This window comes from Rhamphochromis longiceps, linkage group LG17 (assembly GCF_057381845.1).
Source record: "Rhamphochromis longiceps isolate RC_006_pf linkage group LG17, R_longiceps_female_GT1.1, whole genome shotgun sequence".
Classification (NCBI taxonomy): domain Eukaryota; kingdom Metazoa; phylum Chordata; class Actinopteri; order Cichliformes; family Cichlidae; genus Rhamphochromis; species Rhamphochromis longiceps.
In genome coordinates this window covers 19,537,396-19,549,490 of record NC_140573.1, presented here as the reverse complement: position 1 = coordinate 19,549,490, position 12,095 = coordinate 19,537,396, and the positions used below count along the sequence as shown (strand labels likewise).

At 43.9% G+C, this 12,095-nt stretch overlaps 1 protein-coding gene, 1 long non-coding RNA gene and 1 other non-coding gene across 3 annotated transcripts in view; 1 reads left to right on the top strand and 2 right to left on the bottom strand.

Annotated features, from left to right (window-relative positions):
* Positions 1–12,095, top strand: part of LOC146649589 (uncharacterized) — a 272,903-nt gene that overhangs the window by 204,141 nt on the left and 56,667 nt on the right. The window lies entirely within an intron of this gene.
* On the bottom strand, positions 7,523–10,963 carry rpl18a (ribosomal protein L18a). Its single transcript, XM_085387044.1, has 5 exons — positions 10,842–10,963; positions 9,237–9,416; positions 9,023–9,152; positions 7,899–8,008; positions 7,523–7,665 (listed from the first exon to the last, which is right to left on the bottom strand). Exons 1-5 carry the CDS (start codon positions 10,857–10,859, stop codon positions 7,573–7,575), a joined length of 531 nt encoding a protein of 176 aa, XP_085243170.1. The 5' UTR covers positions 10,860–10,963; the 3' UTR covers positions 7,523–7,572.
* On the bottom strand, positions 9,490–9,621 carry LOC146649594 (small nucleolar RNA SNORA68). The gene has a single exon (XR_014908373.1). It is a non-coding gene; the product is annotated as a small nucleolar RNA SNORA68 (small nucleolar RNA).

Genomic DNA, 12,095 nt, shown 5'->3' with positions numbered 1-12,095 from the left:
AGAAAACATGTTCAGTGTTTAGGCAAGTTCAAATAAACATTTAAATAACTTCAAAATAAAAGCTCAACAATTTTTTTCACTGGTTGTACAGATGGGCTGCTAACAGATGGCTCCACAGAATTAACACGCTTACACTGATGCTTCAAAAAGAACAGATTCACCTGTGAGCGAGTTGACACCTGGGATAACAGTGATGTCATCAGGTTACGATAAATCTGTGGAACAGTCTGCACCGCCCCCTGTGGGAGTAACGTGCAACTACTGGAAAAGATGCAAGGGCCCAGTGATCCTCAAATCTCACAGGGGTTACAGGAGGAGGTCTGGTGCAACTTTAGGGGTGGGTGGGGCTTTTTCAGCTTTTATTGTGCTTTTATTTTATCGAGGAAATAAAGGTCCTCAAACCTGTGCACGAGCCTCACAGCATGTGGGGTCACCTTCTGAGCTTATGACTCCCAGGCATTTGTTTCCACATGTTTGCCATCCTAAATCCTTAAAAGGTTTCATGTGAATATCCGACACTTTAAAACACGTTTGTCCTGTGAGTCAACTGCAGGGTTTGGCCATCAGGTGTTGCTGTTTACACTGAAAGAATGAGTTTAAACTGGTACAAAGTCTGCAGAGAACTCTGCAGTGAGTGTGTGTGTGTGTGTGTGTGTGTGTGTGTGTGTGTGTGTGTGTGTGTGTGTGTGTGTGTGTGTGTGTGTGTGTGTGTGTGTTCTGTAGAAGCTGTTAAGCTTTGTTGATCTTTGTGATTACATGTCGTTTTGGCTCCGACGGCTCCGAACATTCGTGGGAGGTTTGGAGAAGCATTAAGTGGAAGATGGAAAGTGTTTGGCTGCTGAGCACGGAGCTTTTAGCACATTCCTGTGCAGCGGCGGCAGAACGTGGTCTGGGTTCAGTCCTGGTCAGCGCACTCCTTTCTCCTGCTGGAGAAAACTTAAAGCCCGTCAATCAAAGCCTGAGTCAGCGGGTTGCGGTCCTGTTGCCGATAGCTGAGCCGGCAGCGAAGAAAGGTGCTTCTTTGTTTGGAGCGTGCGCTGTCTTTTCTCTGCAGGCGGACCGCGGGGGAAAGTCCCCGACCTCCCCTCAAAGTGTAGGGGAGATTATTTAAGAGCCAGCTCTGCCTCAGTGAGGGGTAATTACTCTGAGTACTCTCAGGCTGCTGCTCGCTGATGATTTTATGTGGCCATGTTGGATTTATGTAAGGCGACCTGCAGGCCTGCAGTGTGACGGCCTCAGGTGGGCAAGGAGCTGCCAGAAAGTCCTACTCAGACTTTCAGTTTGTGTGAAGTTAACGATGGTGTGATGTTTGAGCTCAGCAGAGGGCCGAAACACTTCGTGCTGCTCTGAAGTTTATGCTCCATCTGAGGCTGAGCTTCAAGTCATTTTCATTCAGCTTTAAATATTTTTGTCTCCAGGAAAGGTTCCCATTAGTTCCAGGTTCTAAAGAATACTACAGCATACTGGTGCTTCCAGGGAGACGCTGTGAATCCAGTCTCATCGCTCGTCCTGCACAGGAAGTTCTCGTTCTGCTGCTCCACTGCAATCACGCCTCCCATAGTTGCTCGCCTTTCTCCATCCCACCGTCTCTTACTGCCACAGCTCAGTTTAATCTGTAAGTCCTTCAGCTGATCCACAAACAGTTCAGAATGCCTTCACATACCAAACACCACTGTAATCCACCAGTGTGGAGTGACCTCAGGAGACAACTCAGTGTGGAGTGGGTGAGGACCTGCGTGCATCTAAAGGTTGACCTTTGACCTCCTGTGACCATGTGTCCTCATATGGGGGATTGCATTTGAGCTTTTTTATTGACGACGATAAAAGACGATGCTTAGTCATTATATTCATCTTCAGTTCATTTCAGCGGGGATCAAACATCTAGCTCAGGCTAAATCCCCTCCAGAGCGTTGACATCCTACTAGCTGGAGTCAGCAGCTGGGGATCAAACCACCAGGACCTTCATCCTAAACCCACCCAGATGTGATGAGTGTCGCTGTTAGTGTCAGATTGTTTTGAAACCATCACTGAAACAAACAAATTCAACTAAACAAATCTGCACGAGGAACAGACTGACTGTAAAAATGAGACAGAAAGAGCAGGACAGGTAATCGTTACCAACACAGGTGAGAACAATCAGTGCGTCAGGTAAAAGAACACTGACACTTCTCACATGAATGTCGAGGTTTTTAAGATCATTGCAGGCTCACTGGGAACCTCGTGAGCTCCTGGAGGACTCATAGCACTGGATGAATCCCTCTGATGAGCTGTTCAGTCCCAAACACAAGGACAGCATAGAGGTCAGGACTCAGCACTGCCACCACAGCATAATTACCCTCTCCACCTCCGCCTCACTCCTGCGTCTCCACCTGCAGCCCTGACACTAAGCCTTTATGCCCTGTGGATTTTGTGGTTTGAGGCTTTGCCACTCTGTACCTGCGGAGAGTTTTTGGCTGGCTGGGGATCCACAAAGCCTCCCGGCCACCTCGAGCTGTCGGCCCAGGCCGCAGAACAGTAAACCTGGCTGAGGCCAAGACCAGACTGTGGTCAGGTCAGAGCCTCAGGATTCCCCTCAGTGTGCAGGAAGCAAACAGCTAACATGAAACTCTGCAACAGCAGCACACATCAGTGATTTAATCCTGAGACGAGCTGCAGGTTCTTTTCTTAATGAATCATTTGGGCTGAAAAACACCAGAAAACAGGAAGAAAGCCCAGAGTGACACGTCTGCTGCCAGTACAGGATAAATAACCTGACCTGAGGTCACGCTCCGCAGCTTTACTGCTAAGCAGACTGATGATGGTGCAGATGGCTAATGGATAATACTGTAACAGACTAATACAACAGTATAACACAGTAACAGGCTGTCTTGACTTCAATTCTTGTGCTCTATCGTTTTATCGAATCTGTGATGTCTTTTTGTATTGCTGCCTGGTTTGGTAACCTGACGGTGAAGAATAAGAATCAGTTGGGACTTCTGGTAAAAACTGCTAGCAAAATTTCAGGGCGCTGGCAAGATGAACTTTTGGCCATTTACAATTAGGGATGGGTACCGGTATCCGGTGCCATGATGGCACCGGTTCTGACATAAACGGTAGTAACCAGACCGAAAAGCAGCGCACATTTCGGTGCTTTATTTAGGTGCTTTTTTCCCCTGAGATGTCATACACTTTGAATTCTAGCCAATCAGTTTACGTTTCCGAGGATAGTAGGCGGGTCCAGGTACGTACGTTCTTTTAGAGCAGAGCTACAGATTAAAAATGTCCAAGGCGAAGTGGTCAAAAGTCTGGCTGTACTTCACAGCAAAATATGCAAACTCAGCAGCCTGCAACAAGTGCTTTAAGCTGATACTGTGATACTGTCAAAGGAGGTAACACCTCAAATCCGATGAAACACCTGGCGACGCATAGCGTTTTTTTTTTAAAAGCCGTGAAATGCGCCGTATTTGATAGCTTGCTGCGAGACCTCACACCGAGCACATCTACTGCGGGTGTGGTGCCTGTTATCGGACCCGGAGTTAGCATCATCCCCCAAAAACCCGAAGAGGAGAGTCCTGGCCCCTAGCCCTGCCAGTGTATCAGAAATGATGACGGATGATGATGCAGCAGCAGCCGTTCTTCTCTGCGTGAGTAGCTTAATGTTGTTCGTGTATAATTTATGTTGAGTAGGCTAACCACGTTATTACATTAATGCATGTAAGGTGAACTAGCAAACATCATCACAGCTACATGCGGCTGTCTTCTTGTTTGATGGCAGATCCTCCCTTCACCCTGGCCAAAAAGGCTAAAATGACCAAAGAAAAAGTGGGAAACAGCTAAACATGAGAGGTTTTTGGACAAAGTTTGTGTTTTTTCCATTGTTTAAGCACTGCTTCCAGCCAAGAGTGATACCATATATGCCCCATAGCTGCAGAAAAGGCTAACATTGTTATCTTTTTACAAAAAAACAGCTGAACATGAGAGGTTTTTGGACCAATTTTGTGTTCTCCATTCTGTAAGCACCGGTTTAAGCACCGTTTAAGCACCGGCACCATTTCAAAAGTACCAGTTTGGCACCGGTATCGGATAAAACCAAAACGATACCCATCCCTATTTACAATAGAAATGTGCTCAGAAAGGCTCATTCTATTATTAATTGTGTGAACCATCCACTTCACAGTGAGTTTGAGTTGTTGCCTTCCGGCCGCCGTTTTAGAGTACCTCCGAGGAGGACTAAAAGACTCCAGGTCTCTTTTATCCCTACTGTGTCTTGTCTCCTTAATGGCAAATAATTGTCCTTGAACTTTCTATCATTATTATTGTTATTATTATTTTATAGTATTGTTCTGTTTATTTTTATCCTCCTGCTGCTAAACTAATTTCCCCTTGTGGGACAATAAAGAAATTGAATTGAATCTGTTCATTGTGTGCGTGGTGGGGGCGGGGCTTAAAACAACCTGAAACAGTGAGCAGAGGAGAGAAATCAGAGCACTTCCTTCCTTCTTAGCTTGTCACTCAAAGCACTTTCTACACTACTCTTTTACCAAATCACACACACATTCCTACATCACTTCCTCTGTGCCCGAGGACGTTGTCCAACATTTATACATGATGGAAGCATCAGGGACAACCTGGGGTCTGCTCAGGGACTTGGGGACCAACCCACTGATATTCCAGTTGGTAGGTGACCAGCTGGATGCCTGGACCACAGCCACTCTCAGACTGCTGAAACACATGAACTTAATGACACTGTGATTTCACAGTGTTTTCACTACCCCTTAATAATGTTTTGAGTTTTAATTGCACTATACATTACAAACAATACATTTTAAAACATTAAAATTATCATTTTAAATTAAAACTCTTATGAAGATTCATTAACCACTCCATTTTCAGAAAAAAGGAATTTTCTGGCAATTATTTAATTGTTCAGACTTTAACAGGCCGACTGTATTTTCACTGTGATTATTGGCTGCTGCCATGTTGTCGTTTCCTCTCCCATATTTAATAAAAAGTGCATTCTGGGTAAACTTTCAAGGCTCACATCGGCATTCAAATATTTTAGATTCATGAAAGGTTTGTTTTTCACCTAAATTTGAAAGTAGGATCATTTTTCCAGCCCTGATTTCTTCAGGTTCAGAATCATTTTGTAAAGGCTGACTGTTTTTCCTGCGATGAAGCTGAAAAATGTCTCTGCTGTCATGCTTTCCATGATAACCCAGTCAGAAAATGTAATTTAATTTTAATTAAATCCCACAAGCCTTTGAGTTTACACAGAATGCATGCTTGGGCGTTATATGAATTATGAGAGAGGGGTCAAACATCCACCCAGGCATGTTTCTGCTGCTCTGCGTCACACATGTTTAAACTGGAGCTAATGGTTTCAGTGGAGAGCTAGCTGATGCTAATGCTCGGTGAGTTAAACGTTCGGAAATAAGATCATTAACAGAGGAAAGTTCTGACGTTTGTAGTATTTGGCACCTCTGGGCCACCGTAGCTCGGTCCTGCAGCAGGCTGGTATCAGACGTCCCCTCTCTGCCTACACTTATTTTCTGTGTGAGAGCCATCAGCAGTATTTCAAACATGCAGAGAACAGCCAGCAGCATTTAAGGGCCTCTGAGCTCTTGGCAGCTTGGCGTTCCCAATGAGCTCCTCTGGGAAGCTTTAACTGTGTGCAGTCGGAGCTCGAAGTCCTGAGAATTTAAACCAAACGGCCTTTTAAGACCAACAATAAAATCCCTGCCATACAGACTAAGCTGCTTTGTGCGGTATTCATTTCTGGAGTTATAACCAGCTTCCTGTCACCAGTGCTGTGCATGGAGCTGCTCAAAAATAACGGAAAACACGCCGCCGTCCTCCTGCTGTCCGCCTCCCTCTGTATAGCTAACAATTTTACGTGTTCATGAAGGTGAAGTTTTCCAGCGCTATCTGAGGTCCTCTCTGCACATGCCCAGTTCACTCCTTTTCTGTAAGTTAGTCCACATTGAGGACGATTACAGCCGAGTCCGAACAACCGAAGTGGACCCACATTCACACTGAGCCACTCTACCAAACACACATTCTCACCCTTCACATTTCTGCAGGTCCCTCAGATTCTCACCAAAGACTGTGAAGAATTTCAATTGAGTAAGTTTCATAGAAATACAGAACCTTTGAAAACAGCATGACGACACAAAGTGTTTAGGAAGTCTCTCCTTTTCATTCCTGTCAGGTTTCAGGGCCTCTCAGCTACGATCCACACTTGATGATCTCGAGTGTGGCCTGATGTCATCAAACTGGAAATTAGATCCAGCACAAAGATCTGGACAGGCGGAGCTCTGAATGTTTAGAGGTTGAGGTCGGCTGAGGAGAAGGTGGCCTTCATCAGCACAAAGGTTAAGCTAATCAATAATCAGTTGAGGTGGCAGCTTTGAAATCGCTGCTCAGCTACACTTCATGTCCTGGACAACACTGCCACTGTGTGGACAGACAGCATAAGAGCAGCAAGTTCACAATTACTCCTAGGGTCAAAGGTCAGAGATCAGGGATTTGTTGGGATTTGATTTGCCCGTCAGCCTCAGCAGTTTCATCACTCTTTAAGGTTCGACCAATAGAAACTGTCAGCTGATTGGTGTTTGATCACATTCATCAAAAACTAAAATGTGACCATCACAAACATCACAGTGATGTCATGTCTGGTGGATTTAGAGAGAAGGTGGATAAAAGTGCTTCAGTTCATCATCTGAGAAAATATCAAACAAGAAGTAGTCCCATTTTCTACATTTGTAAGACACCTTTAAAAGTTTAAAATCAGAATTGGATTCACGGTCCTCTGACACCCAGGCAGACCATCCTTTATTTATGAAAGTTTTAGCTCCAGAATATTAATTTATGTTAAGTTTGAAGCCATGTAAAAATAAAAATAAAAAATAAAATACATGAGAGGGTGGGTCAAAGTTCAGCTCTTTAAATCAGGGGCGTCATAAGGCCCGGGCTCCAGAACCAGCCCGCCAGACAGCTTTGGAGAATATTTAGCAAATGCATTCCCCCATTCATACCACACTGAATCAATTTATAAAAATAAAAACTTAATTACCCTATAAATATGGGACAGTATGGTCTGTGTACTAACAGGACTTTATTGGTAATTTTGCTGTTCAAACTGTGCTTCATTTTTTATTCTTTAACCCTGTAATCCAATCCAACCCATCAAAGAAATATTATAATTCATATGTTTAATAACCTTCATAACAATTGTTTTGCAATATCATGTTGTTTAAGATATATTTTGTTAGATTTTTTTTGCATCACAGTTGATACAGTGGGTGTTTTGGGCAACTTTTTGTTAACAAGAATGTGAAATTTAGACCCCCAAAAAGGTTTTGTCCATAACATTTTGAAATTATGTCAAGTATTGATCATGTTGATGAGCTCTCAGACACTCATGTAGCAAATATGATACAAATGGCATAATACGGTTAAATGTGATGTGAGGACTGAGCGCCGGCAGCTCAGCGTTTGATGTTTGTGTGACAGTAAGATGGAGACAGAGACGAGGCGTCGGCTGTTCGGTCGATTCGTTTATTATTTCCCGCACAAAAACAAATACAGCTGTTTTTAGTAGAAGGTGTTTGGTCTCTTGGTGGTGAAGCGGGGTTTGTGCTGGCGGCGCAGGACCCGGTGGGGCAGGGGGAACCTGATCTTGGAGTCCTGCAGGGAAACACAAAAGTCACACGATCAGACGTTAAAGCGCCAAACAAAGGCGCTAACGGTTGTCTGTCGCCAGCTTCATGACCGCCAGGTTTAAAGATGGAGACTCGAAACCTGGAAGAGGAATCTGGCCATTGGTGTGGCGGGTTTTCAAGCTGGAGCTGACAATGGTGGCAGCAGCCCAGAGAGAGTCCCGCCTCCTGATGAGGGAGGGCAGCGAGAGGAAGACTTACGTGGAACTGCTTGATGGCGGGTCTGCGACACTTGTTGGCGGCGATCACCTGCACCTTCATGATCTGGATTGAGTGGGCACGAGCACGATGGCGAGCTCCCATGTCACGATCTGAAAGAGAGGTTAGGAGGCAGAGCTTAACAAACAGGAAGCAGCCGCTCTGTGCAGACATCTGTTGATAAAATCTTCCACGCCCTGCAAAATTAAGGGTTTTTAGGGTTTAGATAAAAATTAAACCCTAAAAACGCTCAGACGTCACCTGCTGCTCTTCGTTTCTACTAAGGTTCAATTTTTAGATTCAGATGTGAGCGAAATGCTCGCCTTCCTGCTCGTTAGAGATCATTGATCAGACGCTGGAGGAAACGGCATCAGTGATGGAACAATAATAGTTCAGTAATTTTAGATGTTTAAATTAATCCTGTTAAATAATCCAGATGATGACATTAATTCATCATTAAGCCTAAAACCTCCTTAGAGGCAGGAGTTACGTCCACACTCAGGTGTTTGACCACCAGCTGTCAGCTCAGACCAAACACACCACAGCGCTGACACACAGCTGGGTTTAGCAGCTCAAACAAAAACCAGTGAACAGGCGCTTCAGAGCGCTCGTGCGAGCTCAGCTGGACGTTGGAGCCAGGAGGTCCTTAAAACCGTGGAGAAACTGCAGGAGCACGCTCAGATGCCATGAAACTACAAAACGGAAATGATTCTGCAGATTTACTGTCCGAGGTTTCCATCGGCGCGTCCTTAGCAGAGAAATCCTCACAATGAAGAACAAGTCAGAAAAATTTAATCTGGCTGCACGCTGACCGTCGTTAATTTTACTGGCGAAAACATTTCCAAGTTTTCATCAGCAAACTTTTTTCCTGACAAAAACACAACGATCAATATATCTGCCAGGAAAGCACAAAGCCAGCTCCCCATTTCTCATGAAAACACGACAAAAGGTCAAAATCTGAAATCATCTTTAATATTTTGCTGCTGTGAAAAACAGAATCCCCACTTTTGGGATTAACCGTAAACCAAGCAGATCCAAACCTCATTCTCACCGTGATCCAGGTAAATTCGTCTGATTTCTAAAAACAGTTTCTAACGGCGCCTCGTTGGCCCACTGTTAGTACTCACAGCACTGAGTGACGGCTCCAGATGTGGTGAGGTCCCTGTACTCTCTGTACATGTTGTGGGTGCCGCTGCGGGAGTCGTAGCGCAGCCAGATGCCGAAGTTCTTCACCTTCAGAGGCGTCTTCTCGTTGACCTGACCGGAAAACACGACGAGCCATTAGACGATGTCAGAGTCGCTAACAAGGAAAAAAGAAATGAGGGTTAAACAGAGACTCACCAGGCCGCAGTAGACGATCTCTCCGGATGCCTTCTTCATCTTCCTCAGCTGAGAGACAAAGTACCAGAAGCGAGACTTGGCTACGATGTGGTTCGGGGCGAAGATCCTCATCCGGTAGAGAGGGGGGGCGGGGTTCTTAGCCGAGGGCAGCAGACGCCCAATGACCTTATACTCCCTAAGCTGTGGGAAGAAAATGAAGATGCGTCACATGTAGGTAAAATGATCAAAGCAACAACAGCGAGACAACAATAGGACATGTTGATCCCTGAATTCACTTTCAGAGGCACGACAGCAGCAGAGAAAGGCGACAAGGACCAAGTTCCTGTTCGCACGCCAGACAAAATCACGCCACGAAAACGGCGTGACCTTTGGGTTTGGGTGCGTACGGAGACATCACAAATGACACACAAGCTACAAATAACATTGCTCACTTAAACATCACCAAAAACAAACTAATAATAAAATAACAGTTTCATTTTCTTACCACAAACATTCAAACATGATTAAATTATCATTAAACTGACGGATCTGAGGTGTGTGTAGTGGCATTTTGGCTAAAAAACAAAACTTTAAAATGACTTCAGTTTTTATTGATATCTTAAAGCTTTTTTGAACAATTATATTTTAAACTACAAATAACGCAATCCTCTAAAAATTTGTGTTTTTCTATTAAAAACAAGAATCCATAACGGTTTCCTTTTATCTTATACTTCCTCGGGGTTAGGTTGGGGTTTTTTTGCTGTCATCATTAGCCGAAATCTTTCTTAGCATTTCCTATTTCTATCACCACCACAGGTGTGCACACACACTGAATTATTGAGTATCTGGAGAAAACCTTAAATTGGGCTTTTTTTAAAAAGAGGTTCTGCAGCCGCTCCATTCAGTGCTTTCTATACGGATTAAAGGCAGTTCATTGAGTCCGTGTTTCAGTTTGTGCTGCCAAGCCTTTGTGTCTGTTTCTGAACACTTTATATCAACTCCAGTTCTGGCCTACAGTGGAGAATAACTGCTGTGAGCTGGAGGAGTTTTTACGGTACTCATTCACTGACCGCACTCGCTTTGAAAAAGCAGCGATTCTACAAAAAAAACTGTTTAAGACTTTAAAAAAAAAAAAAAAAGCTCCATAAAGTCCAGATATTTATAAAACAATGATTAAAAACTACAGTTCCTACTAAAAAACCGGCTCACTATGCCTGGTTAAAAAGCACGCCGATAGCTCGGGTCAGAGATGAACTCACATTAGCTGCTAACGTTAGCTTCTACTAGCGCAAATCAAGCTGCGCTGAAATTAAATCAGATTAAATATGATCAGTGCTACTGCTGGACCGCTTTCCACACCTTAAGCCGAGCTCATTTTCTCAGTGAAGGCGTCAGAGCTCGCACTCTCTCCGGCTGCAGCCCTCAGTTTGAGCCCAGTCCACATGGTGCTGACGCCATGTTGTAGACGCGAACGCACCGGGGTGAAAAGACTCAAATTGCCGCTTTAAGTCGCACTTTATGGAAATAGCTCTGCACGAGCCCCTCAAACTAGACGTTATTTTATTAAATGTGCTGTTGGAAGCCGCGTGTGAAGAGTGAAAAAGTGTAAATTTACGGTTTACGTACTGTGCCGGACGCCTTCATGGTGCCTCTCGCTCACTGCCACAGTAAAAGAGGAAGCAGCAGGGCGGAGCATGCGCACGTCAAATGGAGGGCGGAAGTTCCATAGAGGTGCCGTCCGAGTTGAGTTCCCCCCAGAAACCGAAGAAGATAAGTTATTGACCCATGATCTGTCAAACATCTGTCAAACAATCTGTGTCAGCGATGGTATGACTTCATTCTGAGGCTAAAATCTGTTTTTAATGAAGGAGGGTTAAATGGCAGGAAGCTCTGGACTGATTATAATACAAGTGATTTCTTTATTTGAAATATATCCTCTTTATAATCCTGCAGCGTTTTACCAGAATAATCATGAACACTGGACATCAAACACACAGATGTATGTTTACATATATCTGTCTATATCTTAAATAGAAAGATATAGTGCTTATCCCTATATCCTTATAAGAAAGATCAGGCTTCCTGCTGTTTAATGAACAGCAGGACGAGTCTTCAGTCAGCACATCAAAGCACGGAGGAGAAAACAGGCTCGTGGTTCAATCCCCGTTTAGAAATACTGTTTTAAGACCACAAAAATGTTACAAAATAAAGAGTTTGACCAAGATGGTTTTTCCACTGCAAGCAGGTGGAGCTGAAGAAAGAGAGCTCCACACTGATATGATCAATATGAGAGTCGATCACTCTTGAGTATTGATTTATTATGTCACACTCTGATTGGATGCCTGAGTGTGGGAGAATCAGCTGTCAGCTGTGTCCTGTCATGTGCTGTCTTAGGGAGCACATCTGTTCCACATGCTCCTTCAGATGTTTACCTGCTGTAAAGCTGTGATCTGAACTCTTAAATTCAAAGTAAAGTGTGCACTCTTTCTTCCTGTGGCATGATTATTGTCATCACACGGTTACAGGTGTTCACATACTCATGGAATCTTTAACCTTGTATAATTAAAAGAAGAAGAAGAAGAAAAAAAACAAGAAGAAGAATGTATTATCTTGGTAAATGTATTCTTTAGTGTCTTTTGACTTCATAAGAAACAGATCTAGTAATCATGGTCTATGTGCTTGCCTATAAAAGTTCATCTTTCCCATACTGAACCCATCTTGTGACTTTCATTAAAGAAAACAAACTAGATGTTAAATCTGTGACCTCAGGAACAACACAAAGGGCCTACTGTGTTTTCTGTCCTGTTATTGTCACCTTTTAGCCTTTTGTATGCCTGATTTAAAATAAATAAAGCGGTCTTGATTCAACATCTCCATGTC